Consider the following 26,037-nt stretch of genomic DNA (forward strand, 5'->3'; position numbering starts at 1 on the left):
TATATACATCGGAGATGCAACACACTCAAATGAAAAGCTCATTCTTGTGTGGAAATCCCATTCACAACGAGAACATATAACCCAGACAATTGTGTTGTGGCAAAACCTTTCAGCAAAACTCAAGGGAGGAGAAAGGTATAGAATATTTCAAAGGTTTTAAGTATACCATAGAGGACAACCAACATGTGAAATACCTATTAAATATAAAAATATCTTAAAGAACACCCTAAAATAATTTTTATCATTTTGTTCCAGGTCCTAGAAATCTATTTCTACTAGGAATAGGTTAGCTATAGGCCGTCACCACTGTAGGGGTGACATAAAACATTGCACACTAGAAATCAAGGTTGCAACAACATCAACATGACTCTTATTTAGTGACTCTCATTGTAGTAAAAGTCAAACAACAGGATTGAAAATGAGCCCACTTATCTTAATGAGCCATAGCACGCAGACAGATTCTTTCATGCCTTTACATGTAATTATGGAACACTTTCTGTTTATTATTATCCTATTGCATCAGAAACAGGGTAATTAAATCAGAGCAACACACACACACACGTAGTGTTTCCATGTTTTATGGGGACTTTCCATAGACATAATGGTTTTTATACTGTACAAACTTTATATTCTATCCCCTAAACCTAACCCTACCCCTAAACCTCACAGAAAACATTCTGCATTTTTACATTTTCAAAAAACATAATTTAGTATGATTTATAAGCTGTTTTCCTCATGGGGACCGACAAAATGTCCCCACAAGGTCAAAAATTTCGGGTTTTACTATCCTTATGGGGACATTTGGTCCCCACAAAGTGATAAATACACGCTCACACACACACACACACACACTAAGTATATAGGCAGAAGTGTGGATAGGCGTTAATTCAATCTACAAATAATAAAGACAGACAGTCAGGACAACAGTCAGGAGTATTTGTGTTTGTGTGATTCACGATGCTGCCAGCTTTGCATCTAAACTTCCATGGTAAGCATTTAAATTAGGGCTGTCAATTTAACGCGTTAATTCAGTGTGATTAATTTTATTAAAAATAACGTGTTAAAAACATTTACACAATTAATTGCAATGCCCCTGGACAGTAATAAGGAAGATTCATGAGTAATGCAAGCTTGTAGTACCACCTGTTTACTCCAGAGGGCAGTAAGTGGAACTTCAGCTGTATGGGCAACACACAGTTAATACAGTGAACAAAACAACATTCAGCAGACACACAACACAAACATGCGTTACAATATTGGTTTAAAAAACTTGGAGCGCAAATGCAAACTAAGGGATCTCAATATGTGTTCTAAGTATTTAACTATATTTAACACAGTGACCTAAAGATTGTATGTTTATGACGCAACGCATCCGAGACGCTACACAAGCATGTCTGATGCAGGTGTAAATTGACGGGTCCTTAAACAAGCCCTCATAATAAATCTCCAACTGATTGACAAATTCACTTGTGTAATGGATTGCTGTGAACTGTATGTCAATGATTGACTTATGATCAATAATATGGTAGTAAACAATACATTGTATTTTAAAGTTGCTTTTTGTATTGTCTTATCAATGATGAACTTCTGCCACAAGAATGTAATGCATTTTAATTATCTGAATATTTTTATATATATATATATATAATATTCAGACTAATAATTATTTCATCATTATATATTGAATTATTGTAATATGAGGGGCTTTCTCAGCAAATATTTGTAAATGCGATTAATTGCGATTAATTAATCGGAACACCATGTAATTAATTTGATAAAAAAATTTAATTGATTGACAGCCCTAATTTAAATGTTTTACATTCGTTTATACAGAATGAAAGATGAGTTGAAATAATTTTCTGACATGTTGTCAAAAGAGCTTAAGTTGTAAATATTCCTTCCAATATTATTCCGTCCGATATTAAAATCAGTGCAACACACTTTGCAAAAGGCATGGTTTTGTCGATATAGCTTCGGGATATGAAATTAAATTCTTCTGTCAATCTGTTATATTTGTACTAGTATATTTCGTTTTTTCACCAGAGCACCACCTGAGTCTTCTCCACTGGGAAGAGTTGCTATATTTTACATAGCAACTGGCCCAAAAGTTGAGTGGGGGTGTTCGCTGTCCTTTTCTTCATATTGTGGTCCGTTTTGCATAACGCAGTGGCTCATTTTAGCTTATCGTGGCCCATTCGGCCCATTTCGATGGCTAGTCCGACCTTGATTGGCCCCAAAATGCATCAGCCTACCGGGAAATTGCCCGGTATGCCAGATTACCAGTCCAGCCCTGCCTCCCATCTACCAGTGATGCTTGATTCAACTTCCCTCGTCTACTACCTGCGCAGATATCAACAGCGCAACTGGGTTGTAGGTTGCCTGGTTGAGGTCACAAATAGGTTGAAATTTGTATTATGCGTCGATTGTGTGAGTAGGATGCATTTCATACAAGATCTGGCAACTGGACAAATTAAGGGAGTTTCCCGGGAGAAATAACAAAATGGGTGGGGGGCGGGAGATGGGTTTGAAATACGGGAGACTCCCAAAAAAAACGGGAGTGTTGACAGGTATAATGTAACACTATCCAGTCCCACTCAGGTCATTTATTTGTGTAAAGCAGGGTGTGATGAGGAGGAGCTCATCGCATGAATCATCCTAATCAGCCAGGAGGGGAATAAGGACGAGCCAGAGATGCCAATTAGAGAGAGAGAGAAAGAGAGAGAGAGAGAGAGAGAGAGAGAGAGAGAGACGCACAAAGCTGTGTGTGTGCGTCTTTGTTTGTTTTCAATTTATGTTATGTTTATGTTCAGTTTGTCATAAAAGTTTTACGTTGTCTGTTCAGCTGGTTCCCGGCTCCTCCTTGCCCATTTTAAGGACCTTGTTACACTGGTGCCGAAACCTGGGAAGGAGGAGGGTTGTGCTGTCATAGAGTCCTCGCCGCTGCCGTCCACCATGGAATGGAGGAGTCGCTGCTGTCTGCCGGGAGCCGGAGGAACTGCTACCGTCCACCAGGAGGCGGAGGAGCCTTTGCCGTGAGCCAGGGGAGGAGTGGCTGTCATCCGCCAGGGGGTGGAGAGGTGGCTGAGGACCAGGCGACAGCGTGTCCAGGACCAGCAAGCCACTTTTTCCTCTCTCTCTCTCTTTGTCTCTCCCCCTCGCTCTTTCCCGTCCCCTCCCCTCATCTCTCCCAGGGTCTAAAGAGGTGGGGAAGACCTGCCGGCAGAAGGACAGCCAGAAGGGCAACTCCTCCCCTCCAGAAAGGGGAGTACATCAAGCCGGAGGCTTCCCCGGCCTGAATCGGGTGGTGGTGTGTGACGAGAAGGAGGGCGTGGCCACGCCACGAGGATGCACGCCTGGGGATGAATCGTCCTTATCAGCCATATATATATATATATACTCATAAGTAACAAAAAAAGCTTATTCAAAAGTCTGACAACATAAGAAACCCACGATGGTTTTGTTGTCGAAATGTAAACAGGTATGAGGTATGAAACACGTATGCTAACACTTGTGCACATCAGCCGGTAATAATGCTGGTAAACCAGGGGAAGAGGCCTAAACGTAAAAACACGTAAAAAACATTTGTGGGCACTGTTTTAAAAGAAGAAAAAAAAAGTATTGTATGGTGAGGCTTTGCATCGTATCGTATCTTGAAATTTGACAGCGTGAGCGTGAGCGTGATTTGCTCTAAAATGACATTTTTACTCCACTGATGCTTAGGTTTAGGGTTGGGGTTAGGTTGTAAGGTTAATAAAATAAGCATTGCTGTTGACTGTACTACATCATTCACAACTAAAAACACAACTCACTTTTGATGTCATCCTGTGGACGTTTCACCCGGAAACTGGATCTCACAATTGCCAATACATTCAACAAAACTTCCAGCTTCGGCCACTGGGGGCAGTGCTTCGAATTTCAGTCTTGCATGGTTTTCTATGTTAAAGCTGCAGTAAGCATTTTCTTCTTCTTTTTTTGGCATTACCACACAGAAATAGGTGTCTTGAGAAATAAAACCAGCATCTTTGACTGCCCTAGGCAAGTGTAGAAGTTAGCAAAATGGCACTTTTAAGTGCAGATCCACTGTGCTATCGTTCATCTCAGCTGGTTGGCGAAATATATCATGAGCTTGTGAAGGTGGACAAGACTGAAACCCCAGCCTCAGTTTGAGCCCACCAAACATATACATCAGTCCCCTGAGTCAGATCAAAGCAGGACGCAAGCTTTTGATAGCATTACTAGTACCTTTTGAAACTTCAGCACCCTGTTAATTAATCATCAAACCCTAATTGTACTTTACCCACAGAGACAAGAACTGATTCCCCTGGAAGGAGCCTGTGTTCATGTTGTTCACAGAACTGTGGACACGTGTGAAGCAGCGTGATGCTTTTATTGACGTGGGTCAACATATAGAGAAATTCATCTTTCATACAGAGCCCTTATTTTGGTTCCATTCTTATTGTTTAAAACAACACTGGGCAAATTTAGGACCTAGTAATGTTTATCCATTCATGACAACATCAACTAAATCCGCAATTCTTGTCTGAGAAATGTAAGAAGTTATATATGGTTAATTTTCATTTTATGTTGTTTTTAAGCAGCCTAATCTCACTGTGAAATCGGAAAGAGTGGGTCAATTTTTCTTTAGCATAAATCGGTATATGCTTACCGAAATTTAAAACACTGCCCCCAGTGGCCAAAGAGGTGAGTGTTGCAGGGCGTATAGGTGCATGTGAGCTCCATTTGTGTCCAGGAGAGGTCACCTAAAGCTAGTTTGAGCTCCTTTCAGCTGTACAGGATGTAATACAGTAAAGAGTAATGAATGTCCATATTTATGGGCTCTACCCCCCAACCTAAACCCACACCTAAACCTAACAATTAGTGGAGTAATAATGAAATGTTAGGGGGACAAATGCAACCTCTGAATCGTGCTCGTCACTGATTAAATGAACGCAATTACTTAATGGTTTCAACATGGATACGAACCTGGGTCTCGTGGGAAGGTAAACACACTGAAACCGATGCAAAATTGTCTGGTTGGAAATGTTGCACGTCAGTGAGTCGGCATACTGTCACCGATCCTAGGGTATCGGAACTTTCGGAAACAGCATGCCGAATTCCTGTGTGATCATTCTGGATTCATAAAAGTCATGAAAGTTATTATAAAGCATTACTCAATGACATTACCTCCTCACACTCTTAGTTGGGAGTTTGGATGGGTGTTTTTGTGAATTCCTGAACTGTATGTACCTGTCTATCTGTAAACTCTTTACCTTTTTTACCTTTCACTCAGGTGTGTTAATCAGCTCTGTGTTATTGTGTCACATGATCTTCATTCTGGGCTGTATATGTTTGTGCCACTCACCTTTCCCAGGTGGGAAAAAGCAGTCCATGTCAACACTACTGCGGGAATGAGACACAGAAAGGGTACTACTGGGAACCAGACCCTCCTGATGGGGCTGAGTTTTCGGTGGTCCGCACCAGACACCAGCCAGGTCGCTCTCCAGACCGCTCCAAGAGCTCGACTGTCTGACCCGATTGAATACTCAGCTCACCAACTGAGCCCGCAACGAAATCCTGCAGAACCACGGTCTGCTCACAGCCACCCGACAACTACAGAGAGAGAAAGACATGTTTGCAGTTTTAGTGCTTGATTGCTGACAAGGTTGACTCATAATTGATCATGGCTGATGATGGTATAAACAACTACTGTATATTCAAATGTCAGACAGACAGTTTTCTATAATTTTTAGACCTCTGCATAAAAGACAGCAATGTTTAATAAATATGTAATGTATTATTAATAATACTAATCAAAGCAAATAATTCTTTCAACAAGTTTTACAGTTCATTAGACTTCTCGTAGAAGGTTTATGGTTAATCATTCTTTGAGTTGCCTTATAAATACAGAATTCAATTGATGTGCTGGTGTTCTTATATTGGCTATTACAACCGCTTTGAAAGTAGCTCATCCAATCAGATTTTATTGCCGGAACGTTTTATAAAGAGATGCTTTGACCAGTGTGTGTCTGTGTGTGTATGTGTTTGTGTTTGTGTCTGTGTGTGTGTGTCCTCTCTAGCTAGCCTCACATGACTTATTTTAATTAAGTCTAAAACTAGCGCAGTCGGCAGGATAGATCATAAAGTGTTTACAACCCAGACTTAAACACCCCCCATTAAAAACTGCCCTTCTTACACACAATTACACACTCCATACTGAGAGACATGGTCAGAACAAGGCCATTAAGGGGCAGTTTGGGTACCAGGACTACAATTGTTTTCATAATTTGCATATTGTTGAAGTTATTTTATTAGGATAGAGCAATGTAAAATGTTGTATCTGTGTAATTGGTAAAATAATACTTGAAGATAAATCAAATAATATTTGGGCCTATGTAATTTCATAATAAATGTCGTTGGTCTTGCGATTCATCGCTGAAAATTATTACTTTTGCCTATTTTTATGATTTGCGTATTTAAATTTCACAACAAAAATCCATTAAAGTGAATTATGTAATCTTTAACTAAATTAAAATAATACAACTATACACTGTATCTTCTAAAGAGTAGCTAATGTTTTATTGTATGCTATAATTATGATCACAAGGGCCCAGGTTCACAAAACAATGACAGTTTTTACATGTTGTATATTTTCATAACTCTTTTATTTGTTTGATATACTGTCTTTAAAAAATACATTTTTATTATTTATTTCTAAATATTACAATATTATTTATAATATATGTTAATTATGCCTCATAATACACCTAATATGTCATAACTTCTCATAAATAATTGTAACCACAATTATAATTACATTATAATACTTATACATTATATATATATATATACCTTAGAGAATAATGCATTATAACACCAGCAACATCCAATTTTATCTGCAGAAGTTATAATGTATTTTATATATATATATATATATATATATATTTGTAATTTATATAACATTTATGCTTTAAGTGACAAAAGCAATGTCTTCTTATTAACATCCATTAGATATTTTTATGTGGTTATAAAATTATTTTAACCAATAATAAGTGATAAACCAATAGATATTAATTATAGAGCAATTTGAGATTTACTGCATCAGTGGATAATCATGCCATCTTGGCGAATAATCAGAAGAGTTCTGCCTTGTATCAATTCCAAAATCTACCAACAGTCTAAAGGATATGAAACATTTTCTGTTTAAAGATTTTGCGAACTTTTAAGAAATATTTTTTAAACATGTATTTGTTTGGTTTCAGCAATTTTGTGTATGTAAAATGTCATTAATTATTTGTATCATGTATTTATCAGAAATCGGCCACAGTGCAATCTAGATACAAGCATCTGCCATTTAAAACCCATATCGGTTGACCACTAATAATAGTATGAATTTTATAGACCTTTACAAATCTATTTAGAAACCCTTTTCTTAATCAAACTCTGACAGCACTGAATCATTAATAATGTAGCATAATTTCTAAAAATTAACTTTTTACCTTTACTATTGTCTTTGTACCTGTCCTTTCAGAGTGGGCAGATTAAATGGGTTGCTATGGCACAGTTGTGTCAACCACAAAATTTGGTTTCAATTAAAAGCATGAATTTGCAATTTGCATTCCACAGGCCAAAATAGACTTCTCTCAGATCACAATTAAAAAGCCAATCATGGCAAATTTTATACAAAATGTTCACAAATTTTTCCTAGAACTTGTAAAAACAGTCCCAGACGAAGCTGAAAATCACTACATCGAACCTTTAAACTCTGCTCTGGAGTGTTGTTTCAGAGTTTCTGTTTTGACTAAGCGTCCCATCCTAGACAGCACCAGTGTAGTTATGTCTGCACACATTCAGCAGGATGATCAATTTAGACAAAACTCATCCTTTTCCCATCATAGCATTGTGTGTCTCCAGTTTTGCTATCTGGGACAGTTTATTGGAGATGGTAATACCTTGTTATTTTAGGACATATACCATGTCTTTTTCATTTTAGTTTTCTTTTTTGGTAGTACTATATTTTTCAAGTGAATCTGCAATGACTCTAATTCTATATGTACAACTCTAGAGTCCCTGGAGAGCGAGAAAGAGAGCACAGAAGTGTGTGATTGGGTGGAGGAGTGAGATACACCCTCCTCTGGGGAACACTGGTTGTTTCCCCCACCCTGAAGCTTGTCAGCCAAGCAGGAATATGGAGCAGAGTATTCCACACTGACAGAATTCCCAACCATGAGGAAAGCATAATGAGACAGTGTGTTTAATATGAACCATATGAGAGAATTTAGCTCTCAAAGGCTTTTCCTTTATTCACAGTCAGTTTCAGGCATCATACAGACTGGAGTCAAGATCAGATAATATAGTGACATAATATAATATATACACATAAATGTATCTTTTAAAGGGACGACTAACCAACAAACCTTATGCTTGTTTTTAATAGGTTAGTTAACATACATTCATTTGTAAGAATTGCCATAAAAACTGATTTAAATATTTTCAATTGTATTCATATTTGAATATTCATGGACTTTTGCTCTATTAGCATTATAAAATGTTTGCTAATGACTTAATGATCAAAGCTTTTACAAAATGTTGACACATTTAACGGGAACTGGAGGCCAGTTATTATACCTAATACTGATTGCAAATCTGAAATGTGACTGGCCAAACAAACACGCAAACACATGGAGTAGGACTTCAACAGCCACTCCCTTCTGAGCAACCCAAATCCAAATCTGAGCTCATGCATATGGGGATAGAAAACACACACAGATGCAGTTATAAAAGCACAAGTGCACACCAACATAGAGAGTGCTAATGTCAGCAAATACACTTGAAATAATTTGAGAATGATTATGGGGAAAACACAGCATTCTCATAAAATAGTTTCTCGTTGAACTGAATTTCGGTAACTGCCAGAGATTGGTTAAACAGCTACTAATAAATCATATAATAAAGCATCAATCCAGTATTATAGCAGGGTAATGATGTACTGTACACTTGATATGTGAGTAGTCAACATCAAGATTTTAGGTTAAATGTATATGACGGAAATTGTATAGTTAGGTCCTGTGACTGGTCTCCATTTTGAGTGTTTCTCTCTTGTTTAACAAATCCAAGTTTTTCCACCAACGTAAATCCCCTTTCTGCCTTCACTGGTTCATTTTATTTGGTACTGTAGTGTGATAAACGCATGTTAAAAGTATTAATATTTCATGTAGTCTCTCAATTAATAATGTCATAAAAACTTCATGCATAATAATTATACATTAATTAACTGATTAAAGTAGTTTATGATAGAGTGTAGCATGCCCACTGCAGGACATGCAGTCAATATCCCAAAAAAGTTCAATGACATATACAATGTGTGAGCATCTGTGTGTGTTTGTGTGGATATGTTTGTGGCCGACTAAGTTTGAGTCTCAAGAGAGTCTGAGAAACACCCATACACACACTTTAACATGTGATGGAAATTTGTATTGCTCCCTTAACACACATCCTCGAAACACAAATCATGCTTGTCTTTAATGTGAAATTCTCCAGTGTGTGTCAGTTCAGTAACAAAAGTGGCAAGTGAAAATGGTCCCAGTCCTAGAGTTGATGTACCAATACATCACATTACAATAGAGCTACAGCTACAATAAAACTATTTTATTGTATAAACCTTGTGATTAAATCGTTTAATCAAAGAGTTAAAACTCACATACCAATCAGCATCAAAACAGTAATTCCTTCTCAAGAACTAGCACTAATAATACAAAAAAAACATCCAGCCAATCTAGTCCTCCAAAACCCCATAAAATCCAGATCGCCACATGTTAACTTACAGGTCTGGTTCTCTTGGGTATTCTGAAGCTCCTCCACCTGGGCATGATCTGTACCTCCAATTCAACCAACCAGAAGTGAGTCTGCCAACCAGATATTCCCTCTGATTGGAGGACAGTCAGGTAGCTAACGGTTTAACCCAACCTCTCAGTCCCACAGAGCTGGAGACTAAACTCATGCTAAACATGTTCTTTAGAGAGTATGGAGCACAATTACTGAACTGTCAGTTACATTTGCACAGCTGTGGAGTGACGAGAGAGATCAGCCCAAATTGGAGAGAAGGAGAGAGAGAGAGAGAGAGTCAAAAGTAAAGAGAAAAGTGAGAGAGAAGGAAATATCGAAGGCAGCAATGAAAAGATGGAACACCCTAAACTGGTGTCTTTTGACGCAGAAGGAAATAGTGAGGTCAAAGATGTGTGTATGTGTGTGTGTGTGTGTGTGTGTATGTACATATGTGCATGTGTGATAAAGACAGAAAGAGCTTCAAGACACGCACACGCGCACGCGCGCACACACACACACACACACACACACACACACACACAAACACGTTTACATAGTTATCTACAGTAATTTAAAAAGCTAAGCTAAAAAAGCTTTTTAAAAACTACATCTTACCCTAATCCTAAAAGAAAACATAAAAAAGTATTAAAAATGAATTTTCCAATTGAGAATGTCCATGAATGTGCCTAATGGGAGGTTTTGTTAGATTTTGCTCTCATTTTTGAGAATTTTGTCCTTAAACTTTAACTAAGCAAACACACAAATAAGGGACTAAAAACATTTTTTTTGCAATTTGTTTTGCAGATGTAACTGAAAATGGGAACAAAGTCATTTTCAATTGTTCTGGAGTGGAAACTTTATTTTTAAATGCTGGTAACCAGTTTTTTTTTATCACAGTACACTTTTGGAATTACTACTCCGTGTTGCCCGTGTACTTCCTGTTGTTGTTCTACATTTCTCAGTTGTTTCCAAGTCTTCACTAAATTATTATATATGATATGATGCATTACTACAGATTTGATGCTGTTGGGTTTTGACTGAGAAGCAGATCTGTGATAAAAATTATACTTGAATTATCTGTATGCTTGTTATCATTTAAGTGCTGATAAATTCACCACACCAGACTAAATTTAATGGCTCATTTTCACTCATTTTGGTGAGGCAAGTGGCTTATTTGGGCTTGTTTTTCTCTTGCCAGATCTGGCAACCCTGCAACTTTTACTTCACCCATCCTTAGCTCATAGTCATTTTAATCCCTGACACGAACACACACACACACACTACTGTAAATGGACACATGACATAAACTTCTTTTGTTTTCAGTGAAAGTAATTATAATGACTACAGACTAACCTTCATAAAAGGGTGGGCCAGGGTAGCTCAGCAAGTAAAGATGCTGACTACCACAGCTGGAGTCACAAGTTTGAATCCAGGGCGTGCTGAGTGACTCCAATCAGGCTTCCTAAGCAACCAATTGGTGTGGTTGCTAGAGAGGGTAGAGTCATGTTGGGGTAACCTCCTCATGGTCGTTATAAAGTGGTTCTTGCTCTCGGCGGGGCACGTGGTGAGTTGTGCGTGGATGCTGTGGAGAATAGCGTGAAGCCTCCACATGCGCTAGATCTCCGCGATAATGCGCTCAACAAGCCACGTGATAAGATGCATGGAATGAAAGACTCAGACGAGGAGGCAACTGAGATTCGCCCTCCGCCACCCAGATTGAGGCGAGTCACTACGCCACCATGAGGACTTAGAGTGCATTGGGAATTGGGCCTTCCAAATGGGGAAAAAAGGATAATTTTTCACCTTCTCCAATGAGAGGTTTAGCTTCTGGACAGCTACGCGAACGCACATTCACTCACACTGACAGCAAGCGCTGACAGCATGCCAACCCTAACTAACCAGAGACACAAACAAGTCAAGAAATGTCTAGTGTATACAAATAAAGAATATGACAAGTCTATATAAAGGGGTGTGCTATTTGAGGCTGAGACTAGTACATCTCAAGTCAAACCACACTGAGCAATGCCAAACAACTGATGTGTGTGCTGTTAGAACACACTAAGCTAAAACTGGAGTCAGAGCTTCTTTGTCTGCAATTATATGGTCAAATTAAACAAGAGCAGAAACGACCAGCCTGAGGTTAAGTTCAGGAGCAAGTCATCATAAAATTACAGAGAAATGACATAAAGAGATCACAGAGGGAATGGTGTTCCCATTTTGTCGCACCGACACTGGATGGAAAACAGTGAATCGGAATCAAATTTAAGCGGGACAGAGCAGAAATTATATAACAAAAACAAACACATTAAAGGCGGAGAAAGAACGAGGATAAACGAATCATCTTGCAGACAAAAATAACAACACAGTTGGGCAACACTGTAAGTCACAGTACTAAACTAATGGGTTAAAAACAAAGTTTACCAGTAAGTTTGACGATGCCTGAGGACATGTCTAATGGTTCTGTGTTTTATATCAAATGTGTTCAAGTAAAAAAACACCATAAATCAAACTAGTATACTTTATAAGTGAGAAAAAGGAGTTGATATTTTGGACTTTATTTGAACATAACCACACCCTGACATGTTCACACACCAGAGCCACACACACACACACACACACACACACTGCAAGGCAGCTGCTTACTGGCTAAACACACATAGAATATGTGTGTATGAGCAGAGTCAGATTTTCCATAGGTGAAGGAACTCCTACTGGATACAGATGAACACACACACACACACACACACACACACACACACACACACACACACACACACACACACACACACTACAGTCTGTACACTCACAAACATCCAAAAGAGCAAGCAGATACATTTAAATTATTTTCTTTGCATATAGATCCTGTCTGGCTTAAATTTCTGATCATGTGACCCCCTGGCCAAGCTAACTGGCAATATAGTAACAGCCAACCGGTTCCTGTAGACGCCCTAGTGTTATTGTGGTGTTGTGTTGATGTAGTTTACTGTAGTTCTACCTTGTCACTGTCCACAGTGTTCTGGGATGTGCGGGAAGCGATGGAGATTGTGTCGGGCTGACTGCTGGCATCACCCTGACTGTCCGCATCCTCAGTAGTGTCCCTGGAAGATGACATATATGTTACAAACTCATTCTCATTGTGATCACATACACAATGAACAATGAGACATGAAGAGCAACTATTTGCATTCTGAGAGATGGCAAGCTACTTTAATAGTTTGGAACCATTAAAACGTGGCAATACTTTTGTTTGGGGTCTCAGAGACCCCTAGATATAGAACATAAATAAATGCAATGGCCATGCTAAGATTCTCTGACTGGTGTACCAACTGAGATACACTGCTGTATCAAACTGAAACAATGTTACAAGAAAGGATACAGTCACATTTCTTCATGGCTACTTTAAGGTAAAACAGATGGACTTATTAATATCTGCAGCACTGGGTTTTTATTAGGTCAGAGGAACAGAGAGAATAGGGTAAACAAGAAAAAGTGACAAAATCTTCAGTACATTTTGTTGCACAGGGATTTCTCATTTTAGCAAATTGGTTAGTTCCAAAGTTTGTTTTACATTTACATTTATGCATTTGGCAGACGCTTTTATCCAAAGTGACTTACAGTGCACTTATAACAGGGACAATTCCCCCTGGAGCAACCTGGAGTTAAGTGCCTGGCTCAAAGACACAATGGTGGCGGCTGTGGGGATCGAACTAGCAACCTTCTGATTACCAGTTCTGTGCTTTAGCCCACTACGCCATCACCACCACCCCCCGCTTGGTTTTAAAGACATAAATGACTGGTGTTTAACACTATGTTTTTGTCTTTGTTTAATTTCAATGTTTGAAACGTTCTCCATTACAGTCAATTGATTTTCAAGAGCTTTGTGAATCGGTTCAACCTTCAAACTTTTGCGAATCAGACATCAGTAACATACAGGACTAGCAGTATACCTCTTGCTGATGCTGCGCTGTCGGGCTGGGGTTTTTGGAGGGTGTATGGGCTCCTTTAGCGCCCCCTTCAGGTGGACTGTTCTCTCCTGAATCACCTCCCTGATGTTCCTGATCCACTCCTGTTTTATTTCTATACTGGAGGCCTTCAGAGAAGAAATAAGACATAGTAACAATTATACTTAGCTTCATACACAAGTGTTTTTGAGCCTTTTTGACACTTTCATTGAAATAGTTTTTGAAGAAAACAGGAAATGCTGAGATGAAAAGATTTGAACTTGCATCATCCAAATGAGCACCAAAGCTCATCAAAGGGGCAGTGGTGGCTCAGTGGTTGAGGCTCAGGGCTACTGACCAGAAGGTCAGGGGTTCAAGCCCCAGCACCACCAAGATGCCACTGTTGGGCCCTTAACTCCAGGCTAATAAGTGCACTGTAAGTTGCTTTGGATAAAAGTGTCTGCCGAATGCATAAATGTAAATGTAAAGCTCAAACTGTCAGAACATGTGCACCATAGTCAGAAATAAGCCAGGGCTTAGGGCAAAAATGCTTTGTTTATTCTGATGTTATATTGGGCAGTTTAGCACTCTTTTCAATACTTTTCTCTTTATTTTGCATTTTCTCTGTTACATCAGCATTTCCCCCCCTCTGTCATGTCAAACTGTGCCTGTCTAACACGTGAATCAATACTCTACATTCAAGTGTGACTGGTATTCTGTGTAAATTTAGGCTGTCTGTGCGGCATTAAAAGTTCTGTGTAATAATGCATATTTGCCACTTTAAAGGAATATTTCACCCCAGAAATGTTAATTGTCATATCAATTACTCACCCTTATAACATTCCAGATGTGTATGACTTTCTCTCTGAACTCAACTAAAGATTTTGAGAAGAATTTCTCAGCTTTTGGTCCATACAATGCAAGTGCACGGGTGCCAAAAATTTAAAGCTGCAAAAGTCAGCATAAACGTAATTCATATAACTCATAAAAGTAATTCATATTACATATAAGTGGTTAAATCAATGTCTTTTAAAGTGATATGATAGGTGTGGGTGAGAAACAGATCAATATTTAAGTCCTTTTTACTATTCAATCTCCACTTTAACTTTCACATTCACATTCTTCTTCTTGTGTTTTTGGTGATTCACATTCTTCATGCATGTCGCCCCCTACTGGGCAGGGAGATGAATTTCTGAATTTATGGCTTTCTGGAGCATCAACATTTTGGCATTTTTGTATTGTGAGGACCAACAGACCTGAAATATTCTTCTAAATAAATCAAAATGTATGGTCTGCAGAAGAAAGAAAGTCATGCACATTTGGGATGGCATGAGGGTGAACATTTCTGGGTGAACTATCCCTTTAATGTGACTTCTATGCTGAGTAAAATGAATGACTGATGTTCAGACATGAAACTCTACATGCAGCAAGCTGAACGTTTTTTGAATGTTACCTGTTGGCCAATCAGCTCGCTTACGTGATATGTTGAGCCAGTCGGCTCGTAAAGTGTACAGCGATAGGTCCTTAGACATGTATTTGTATCAACTTTTGTACTCTCTTTTGTCATTTAAATTACATTTAAATTGCTTAGTTTTGCAGATATGCTGGTTTCACTGCAGTGTGGCAAGAGATTTTCTCTGAAACCCACCTCCACCCCAGCTCCACTGGTCTAGATCTGCTACATTGGGGGATGTATGTATGTCTAATTTTGTAGCAGCATGTCCAACATGCTTGATGCAGCATGTCTTGTGTTTTGTCTAACTGTGCAGCAGCAGCAGCAGCAGCAGCAGCAGCAGCAGCATGTCTACGTGCTTAACTTAGCATGTCTGTGTATGTACTAGCAATAGCAAGTATTTGCTCTATAGCAGCATAGCAGATTTAGTTTACAAAGACCAATCCTATCAATGTGTCATATACTATACATATTAACATATAAAATATTTCATAGAGTAATCATAACTGAAACTATATAAGCAAATTTAACCATAAGTCTTATTTCGCACAAACTGCTCTTGCAGATCTTGAGCGTGCGCTCATTTCGGTGGCCATATTAACAGGTTACAACCTTCACACTGGGGATGCGAACTGTGCTGTGCTGCACACGCTGGGCTAAACCGATTTATCATCATGACCTTTTGTAACCCTTTTCGAAACAATATAAAATTCTGCAGTGAACTACTCACACATTGCTTGAAAAAACACAAACACAAGTTACATTTACATTTACGCATTTGGCAGACGCTTTTATCCAAAGCGACTTACAGTGCACTTATTACAGGGACAATCCCCCCCGGAGCAACCTGGAGTTAAGTGCCTTGCTCAAGGACACAATGGTGGTGGCTGTGGGGATCGAACCAGCAACCTTCTGATTAACAGTTGTGTGCTTTAGCCCACTATGCCACCATCACTCACATGTAGTTCCACATGCAGTGGAATCTGTCTGAATCCAGATGATTTAAGCTGTTTATATTGTGCAGTTTGGGGTTTGGATTCGGTTCCATGTGAAATCTGATATACTGTAAATGTAAAACCTTATTTGTCACAGATACACACAGACTTAAAAACACCTTACCTTGAGAACTGTTTTGTTGTCAGATGTTGGCGTCCGTCCGGCCCACAGTGCAAACTTACACGGATCCCCTTCGATGTGTTCCGTGACTCCTAACTCTGATGTCTGTCAAAACACATTTTAATTCACACCCTCACTAATTACTTACTAGTTAAGTGGGAAAAAAGCTTTTAAGGCTCTGCAGATCTCATTTATCTGATGGTGTTTACACATGTTAACAAGGTGATATCCTGAAGCAACTTACCTGCAGCTTGTTCTTGTAAACATATTTGGTACGTCCCGATGAGTCTTTCATCTCTTTGCAAAAGACGAGGGAGATTTCAAAGAGGAAGAGGTGGCGGTCGCGGCCTTTGCGGATAAGTGATTTGGGGTCCCACACCTGGAAGGTGTCCTGTAGGATCAGCTCACCCTGTACGTCCAGATTCTCATCAAAACCTGAAACCACAATCACAAAGATGCCCCTGTAATGGTTAAGGATCAAACACAATGTTAGACCAGCAGATTTAAGGACTAGTTAAAGATATGTTGTTATTCCTCTGGAATAAAATGTTACTTTTTATTTTATTACGAATACTGCAGCTGTATGCTAGTGGTTATATATCATGTGCAGGCACACATCTGTTTGCATTATGCGTTGCAATTTCACTGGAAAGGAGCGTGAGCAAATAGAGCGTGTCTCTAGATCGCCTCCCGCTATCACTCAATGCCACTGATGTCGCAAAGAGCACTCAACATAAACAATAACAAACTCCTATGCTGGACCGCCACTTATTATAACACACACAAATTAAAGGGACATGTCCTACCCATCCCACCCATAAAGAACACAAATTAAGATATTTAGAAGAATGTCTCAGCTCTGTTGTTCCATACAATGCAAGTGAATGGTGATCAAAACTCTGATGGTCCAAAACACACATAAAGTCAGGATAAATGTAATCCATACAACTCCAGTGGTTAAATCCATGTCTTCTGGAGTGATATCATAGGTGTGGGTGAATAACAGATAAATATTAAGTCCTTTTTTACTCAAAATTCTTTCAATTCCACATTCTTCTTCTTCTTAGTTTTTTTGCCGATTCACATTATTTGTGCACATACTGGTTGGAGTTGGTCAAAGGTGGAGATTTGTGGTAAAAAAGGACTTAAATATTGACCTGTTGGTCACCCACACTTATCATATTGCTTCTGAGACACAGATTTTACCATTGTAGTCCTATGGATTATTTTTTTGATGCCTTTGGGGGCTTTTTGGACCATCAGAGTTCTGGTCACCATTCACTTGCATTGTAAGGACCTACAGAGCTGGAATATTTTTCTAAAAATCTCCATTTGTGTTCTGCAGAAGAAAGACAGTCATGTATATCTGGAATGGCATGAGGGTGAGTAAATTCCCTAATTTATACAAACTTTTTAAACTAAGCATTTGAATAGAAAAGTCAATTTGTTTGCCATTTCTTTAAAAACTTTAAATTTGCATTAATAATTAATTACATTTTAAGGCTTATATGAAAGATGTGAAACGCAAGCATGTTACTAACACTTAAAACTGTTTATAACAAAGCTGTTAATTAAATAAACATGATGAAAAAGACCTTTTAATTACTCAGTGACTGATACAATTGTAAAATAAAAAAAGCACAGTTCTTCTGTCTACAGTTATGCTGCATTCTTTTTTAGAAATGCTGTAATTATCACTTACCCTCCAGCATGCTGACATGCATGGCATCATTAGCACGTTTGGGCACACTGAGCATCACCTCCAATCCCTCCTTTATTTCTCCTTTACCTTCCTCACAACACGTCAGCAACTCCTGTTCCCAAAAATACATGTTCACACACATAACACACCGATTAAGTCATCCAAATGGATTCAAAATCTATTTAAAATGTGATAATTATCCAGACACATCACAGCATCTCAAGGGAAAGACAGAATAAAACTATCATTGTATCTGCACCTTCAGCAGCAGCTGGTATTTGGTGATTCTTTGGACGGGTTTGATCAGGTATGATGAGATGGAATTGGCCAGTCCATGTCTCCTCTGGATCTCCTGCGAGAGACACACACACACACATTCAAGAAAAAATAAAATCACAGCAATTTTTTTAAGTAAATAGTCAATTTCGATTTTTATGCCAACCTGAGCCATGATAGAGATTTGCTAATTCATCTTCCTCTCTGATGACAATATTGTGCATCATTAGTGACTTTTATTGATCTGAATGGAACAGAGTTGTGCGGGTGGATGACAGCAGCTCTCTGGCGCCCCCTTTCTGCCCTCTAAACCATCTCCAGCATCTCAACCTCTTTGCCACAAAAACCTCCATTAAGAAATGCAAGTAGGTATAGCTTCAAGCCGGAGAGCTCTATATGGGTGTTGGAAACTCCAAAAGGGGGTTGCGCCAACTTCAAAAGGGGGCGTCACTTCCACACATGATTAGGGGCAGGGAAGGGGTTAAGTTAGGGGCTCTCTATATCTTTGCTGGCGATTTGGAGCTTTTGCACCTTTCTAGTGCTCTGTCTGCCATCATATCCTACTAAAACATTGAGGGGAAAAATGGAAGACAACTCACATCGAAGAACCTCCCGGCCTGGCCCTGGATGAGCTGACTGGAGTCGGGTTTGTTTTTGCAGTAGGTGACGTACATGTGGAATTTATCAGCCTTTAGGACATGGACACAAACAAACATGTTCACTGTAATGTAATAATCTCACCAGAGTTTGGATGTAGTATAAATAATTTAATATTAATGCTTCAGAGCTGAATTGAATTGAAACCTTTCAAGTTTTAAATAATGGTCAGAAAAATGCAGCATAATGCAATTCCCAATCATTTCCAACCTCTCAGCACACATTAGTTTTAAAATATTTATCTGGAGTAAAATGATGATGACTAGTCCACACTGCAAACACAATATGCGCCAAACAAAGCTATATTTTTTATGAAGAAAGAACACATGATTCATCTGCGTCTCACCCATGTGACAAAACAGTGGCCCACATCTTCTGGAAGCTGCTCATAGTTCTCCAGCTCTTTTAGAAATATACTGAAAAACATGAAAGGACGTCAAAATCATAATTCAATTGACATTTTCAGCAAATATTTATCCAATTAATTTTCTTCATAAGCATTTCAAAAATTCCTCAATAAGGAGTTATAAGCCATGTAACCAACCAGCACTGAGATGAATCACAATGTTACCAACTAGATTTAAAAGGGATAGTTCACCCAAAAATGAAAATTCTCTCAGTATGCACTCATTCACATGTCATCCCAGATGTGTATGTCTTTCTTCATTCTTAATAAAATTAATTATTTTTAGAAGAATATTTCAGCTCTGTATGTTCATACAACGCAAGTGAATGGGTGCCAACATGTTGACGCTCCAAAAAGCACATAAAGACATCATAATAGTAATCCGTACGACCCCAGTGGTTTAATCCGTATCTTTAGAAGTGATCCGATAGGTGTGGGTGAGAAACAGATCGATATTTAAGTCCATTGTTGCCACAAATTCATCACCCTGCCCAGTAGGGGGCGACATGCATGAAGAATGTGAATCACCAAAAACGCAAGATAAAGAATGTGAAAGTGAAAGTTGAAGTGGAGATTGAATGAATGAGCATGGAGGAGAATTTATAGAAAAAAAAGGACTTTAATATTGATCTGTTTCTCACCCACACCTATCTTATCTCTTCTGAAGACATGGATTAAACCACTGTGTGGATTACTTTTATGCTGATTTATGTGATTTTGGAGCTTCAAGATTTTGGCACCCATTTACTTGTATTGTATTGACCAAAAAAGCTAAGAAATTCTTCTAAAAATCTTAATTTGAGTTTAGCAGATGAAAGCCATAAATGATGAGAGGATGTTACATTTTTAGATGATCTATCCATTTAAATGGAAAAGTATATTATCAAAAATTATATTGTTTTATTCTACAGGGGGCAGGGGCGCCCTCATGGGGGCTGACATTTTAGAATCACATGACCAGCTGAATACCGCGCGCTTAAGCTCAGTAACCATGCAACTACATTATTTGAATTTAATAAAAATTTTGGGAATATTTAATGTAAAAATTCCAATTTAGTTTCTCAGCCTAGTTGACAGCCCTAGTGCTCATGCTAGGTCTGTATTGAAAGGTTTATATGTTATCGTTAAAAATCAATTTCTCTATTAAGAAAATAAACTGGATTTTTACACACTTCACATGCTGACCATAAAAGTGACAGTTTAGTGTTGAGCTGCAGCACTTCAAATGCAAATCGAGCATATATAACCTGGAAACCCTGCCTGTATGAAAGACTTCAAACGTACTTGTTATGAAATTCATAAATCTCCTGAATATTCCCAAAGATCACATGTTCCTTGTTAGTGATTCCAGATGGGATCTCCGCTCCGCTCGACATTTCCCACATGAACGTCTGTGTATAAACAAACAATGAGTGTTAGGAATAGGTCCACCAAAAATTAAAATTCTGTCCTTATTTACTCACCCTTGTGTAGTTCTAACCCGTATGACTATCTTTCTTCCATGGAACATACAAGAAGAAATTTAGCAGAATGATAAATGTATCTTCCGCTGTAGCTTCCAAACTTGGATATGCACATATTTAAATTGCACAAATGAGATTTGATAGCTATGGCGGAGGAGAAGATATTTTTTGGGTGAAAAACAACCTCTATTTCAGTCTTTTCTCCACACAAAACTATATCACAGCTTCAGAAAACGTGGAATATAGCGCACAGTTCCGATGAACTACAGCTATGGTACTTTAATGGCACTTTTTGATGTCAATTTGGAGCTTGACAGTCTTCTGTCCCTATTCACTTTTATTGTGTGGAAAAAGCTGTGTGAACATTCTGCTAAACTTCTCCTTCAAAGTCAAAGTGTATAACAACGTAACCTTTTATGATTCTTGCTGTCAAGAACCATTACTAAAATGACTAACAAACTTTTAAAAATAGAAAGTTTATGTCGAACATTAAATCTGAATGCTTAGCTGCAAGTCTCGCCGTCTCTGTGGCACAACAGAGCCACTCTCACCTCCAAACACTCCTGCAGGTCTCGTACGTAAGCTCTCTCCGTCTGCAGCAGCTCAGCCATAATATACCTACAGAGAGAGCAAAAAACCCTGCTGACATTCAACTCAATTACAGACATTCGAATGCAAAGTACGTCCAAGACAGCACTTCACATCAGATAACTAATTCCTCCGAAAACCATTTAGATTAACAAGGATTTTCTATGAAGAAGCTATTGATGCTGTAATTTAGTTTGGGACTATAGGCTTAACCTATGCCCAGGAAACTGGCACACTGCACGAAGAGCAGGACAAAGACTCTGATTGGTCCTTAAAATCTCTCTGCGGGATGATGTTCATTTTATCACTCACTCTTTCCTTCTGGCAGATTTCTTTTTTTCTTCATTGATGTCGTGGTCGGGGTCGTTGAGGGTGACCTCTGGGTCAGTGTGGGTCAGGCTGGCAGGGATGATGTCCAGCTCCAGGTCTTTATGGTCCTGTTAAAGAGAACAGAGGGAAGTACTGCTGAATAACCAGAAACTTAAAAACAGACAAGCAGAAAAAAAACAGCAAGATCTAAAATTTTAACAACCAAAATTTAAGATCCCATAAATTTTTGTGTTTTTTTGCCTCTCACCTCAGAACACAGTCCCAGCGCTCGGTCTAAGCTGCAGCGGTACTGACCCATCCGCATGGAAAAGTCTCGGTACCTTCTGTCCACCGTCGACACCCACCTCTTCAGCTCCGTTACGTGGACATGCCCTTTCTCTACCAGACTACCAGCCAGCTGGATCAAGAGCTTCACCTTCTCCTGAGTTTGCTGGAAAAGAACATGAGAGGAGCCTAGTTTATAGATGGAAAAATACAATCACTGTCTTTGCTTAAACCTAGGTAAACTGATTTGGCTTGCTGTCCAAGACCCTGTTTCCACCTGGTATTAAGATGTGTTTTTGGTGACCCAATCTCATGTGGTCAGCGTTAAATCTGGGTCTAAAAGGGGTCTAAAAAGTTTTGTGATCGGATGTGCTTATAAGGGGGTCTGTGGCTCAGTTGGTAGAGCGGGTTGTCCACTAATCGCAGGGTTGGTGGTTCGATTCCCGGCCCACACGACTCCATGCTGAAGTGTCCTACTTGGTCAAGACACTGAACCCCAAGTTGCTCCCAATGGCAGGCTAGCGCAGGGTTGGTGTTGTGTGAATGGTTAAAGTGCTTTGAATACCGCTAAGGTTAAAAAAGGTGCTATATAAGTGCAGACCATTTACCATAAAAAAAACCACATACAAATATGGTCAATAATGCATGTAACCACATCAAAGCACCACCCCTCATATGTCAATCAACTGCTGCACTAAAACAAGTACTTTGACGGTTATGAGCGGTTTTAAAAGGAACGGAAAATGTTAAAAAGCGGATACATTCACAAGCATGAGAACGTCACGGAGCAGTGTGTCTGATATCAACATGTATGGACACTTATGAGAAGCACGAACATCTGCAGATCAGGTTAATACACATCATCCACTAAAATAGCGGATAAGTCAGCACGAAATGTTGCGTTTGTGCTAAGATTTAATTTGTGCTTTCTTTGTCTTTTCTGACTTTTATGGTTTATTATCATGCAATAACACGCTGACATAGTGATTGATGTATGTTGCCATGAAAACATGAGTCCTTCTCTACAAATTAAGATATATTCTATATAGAGATAGACCGATATATCGGTTTTACCATTTAATCGGTGCCGATAGTTGCGTTTTGGAACTAAATTTATCGGCAAAAATCTATGGCAATAGTTGCCGATAGCCCCGGTGTGTTTCGGGCTTAAATCAGTTTTAAAAAATATTGGCCGATAAATCGGCTTATCGGCCTTTCCCACCACATTAGTTATCATATTGGCAAAATCCACAATCGGTCGATGGAAAACCTGGAAATATGGAAATGAATTAACAATTTACAGCTTGACATATTGAATGCAAAAATAAAATTATATTAAATATTAATAAAAAGTTCGTTTTTTGGAAATTGACTTTTTTTATCCTATAAACAAAAATCGAATAATAATAATAATACGTTTTTTAACAAGTTTTTTTATTCGTATTTGATACATCAGGCTTGAAATGTTATTATCCTTCTGAGACCCAGAAATACTTTTTTGCCCAGTACTTTTTTGATTTTTTATTTATTATTTTGTTATTAAGTTTCTCATAGCCCATACTTGTCACATCAGTAAATCTTGGAGTATATTAAAATAAATCCCTGGGCTTTTAACATATATCAAATATGTTTGGAGGTTTATTTTTTACTAGAGAAAAATTAAAAAATTCTGATAAAGAAAATATTTTTAGTGTAAATAAAACATTTATCTTGATTTACTGCGAGATTAAAGAATCAGTTTTAGTGACATCAAAATAATCATCATTATCAGTAGCTTTTTACCTTAACTGAGACACGGAAATCTTCATACTCTTTCAGCAGTTCCTGAGTTTTTTCATTGCTATCACCAGGAGATGTGTGTGTGGACAGAAAGTACTCTCCTGCCTCCTGTAACCAGTCTATAGCCTGTGGAAAGGGTAAAGTTTTCATGTGTTTATGCACAATCTCTCTGTCGTTGGATAAGCATATTTCCATTCACTGCTGAACAACAGACTAAATTCAGAGAAACCTGTTGCTTTGCTAAACTGCCAAAGCAAAATAAACACCACCACATTATCAAACTCCTCAGAAAAAGAAAGAAAAAAACAGCCCCTCACCTGTTTGGCATGTCGTTCAAACAGAACGTACTGTTGGCACTGGTCTAAACGCCTCTTTTTCATAGTCCAGAAATGAAGGACGCGATTTTCCCGCTGTAGCAGCTCACTCAAAATAGCTAAACACAAGAAAAACACACAAGACAAGATTAATAACCAATTACAAAAAAATGCAGACATAATCACATACACGAAGTATACTGGTTTTAATAAGTCCTGAACTGACCTTTGACCTGGGTCTCAGTGGCACGATTGTGTGTGGCGACCCCCGGCATGCTCACATTGTTTCGATGGATGTACTTGAGAAAAACCTCTGCGTTACGACGTGCTAATGTACACGCCTAGAACCAGGGAATCAACACATTTCTTAGATACATGCAAAGCTCTTAAACACCCATAGAGTGACATCACTGAATTATTGTGAATATACCATAATGAATAAAGTGTGAATTGTTGATACTAAATTGAGTTTTAAAGGAATAGTTCAGGAATAGCCTAAGAGCTTGACACAGAAAAGGTTAGTAAGTGTTAAATCCTTTATGTCTTGTGACTATACTTTTGAAACAGTGAGTATTTTAATATAAAAAAACTGGCCTCCATTCACTTCCATTGTAAGTGTCTAATAACTATAGTCACAAATTGAGCTTAACTTGTATTGAACCCGGAATATTCCTTTAAAAGAGTTGAAAGACAGACAGACAGGGATTTTAACTACTGTCCCTTTGACACTTATATATGTAATGACCTGTCTTATGATTGTCTAACCTCTTTGCATGTGAAATGAGTAACACCATATACAGCAGTGGCCAAATGTATTGGCAGTGACATAAATTTTGTGTTTTGCAAATTTGCTGCTTCAGTGTTTGTAGATAATTTTTTCACTTGTTTCTATGGTATACTGGAAAACCATGATAAGTGTTTCATAAGTTTGAAAGGCTTTTATTGGCAAAAACATTCAATATATGCAAAGAGTCAATATTTACAGTGTTGACACTTGTTCTTCATAACCTCTGCAATTCACTCTGGCATGCTGGATATCAGCTTGTGTGCCAAATCCTGACTGATGGAGATCCATTCTTGCCTTATTAGTGCTCGGAGTTGATCACAATTTGTGGGCTTCTGTTTATCCACTCACCTTTTGAGGATTGACCACAGGTTCTCAATGGGATTAAGATCCGGGGAGTTGCCTGGCCACAGATCCAACATTTCAATGTAATGATCTCCGAGCCACTTCATTATCACTCTTGCCTTGTGACATGGTACTCCATCATGCTGGAAAATGCACAGATCATCACCAAATTGCTCCTGGGTCATTGGGATTAGTTGCTCTTGCAGGACGTTTTGATCCCATTCTTTATTCATGGCAGTGATTTTGGGCAGAATTGTGAGAGGGCCCACTCCCTTGGATGAAAAGCAACCCCACACATGGATGGTCTCAGGATGCTTCACTGTTGGCACGACACAGGACTCATGGTAGCGTTCACCTTTTCTTCTCCGGACTATCGATTTTCCAGATGTTCCAAACAGTCAGAAGGGGGCTTCATCAGTGAAAATAACTTTGCATCAGTCTTCTGCTGTCCAATCCTTGTACTTCCTGCAGAATTTCATTCTGTCCTTGATGTTTCTCTTGGAGAGAAGTGGCTTCTTTGCTGCCCTTCTTGACACCAGGCCATTGTCCAAAAGTCTTCGCCTCACTCTGCGTGCAGATGCACTCACACAAACCTGCTGCCAATATTGAGCTCTGCACTGCTGGTGACACGATTCCGTAACTGACTCCTCAGGAGGAGACGGTCCTGGTGCTTGCTGGACACTCTGGGACGTCCTGAAGCCTTCTTCACTGCAGTTGAACCTCTCTCCTTGAAGTTCTGGATGATCCGGTAAATGGTTCATTCAGGTGCAATATTCTTTGCAGCAATTTCCTTGCAT

At 38.8% G+C, this 26,037-nt stretch overlaps 1 protein-coding gene across 1 annotated transcript in view; it reads right to left on the minus strand.

The window, feature by feature from the left end:
- The window catches only part of kalrnb (kalirin RhoGEF kinase b), a 119,057-nt gene that overhangs the window by 37,001 nt on the left and 56,019 nt on the right, over positions 1–26,037 (minus strand). The window contains 17 exon segments of the mRNA XM_052140801.1: positions 5,363–5,450; positions 5,452–5,610; positions 12,818–12,920; positions 13,770–13,912; positions 16,336–16,437; positions 16,577–16,767; positions 18,035–18,146; positions 18,294–18,386; positions 18,910–18,999; positions 19,314–19,383; positions 20,658–20,764; positions 21,388–21,454; positions 21,737–21,861; positions 22,002–22,184; positions 23,801–23,923; positions 24,115–24,230; positions 24,338–24,452. Of these exon segments, the coding sequence (XP_051996761.1) occupies positions 5,363–5,450; positions 5,452–5,610; positions 12,818–12,920; positions 13,770–13,912; positions 16,336–16,437; positions 16,577–16,767; positions 18,035–18,146; positions 18,294–18,386; positions 18,910–18,999; positions 19,314–19,383; positions 20,658–20,764; positions 21,388–21,454; positions 21,737–21,861; positions 22,002–22,184; positions 23,801–23,923; positions 24,115–24,230; positions 24,338–24,452 (1,987 nt within the window).

Source organism: Xyrauchen texanus, chromosome 13 (genome assembly GCF_025860055.1).
Source record: "Xyrauchen texanus isolate HMW12.3.18 chromosome 13, RBS_HiC_50CHRs, whole genome shotgun sequence".
Classification (NCBI taxonomy): domain Eukaryota; kingdom Metazoa; phylum Chordata; class Actinopteri; order Cypriniformes; family Catostomidae; genus Xyrauchen; species Xyrauchen texanus.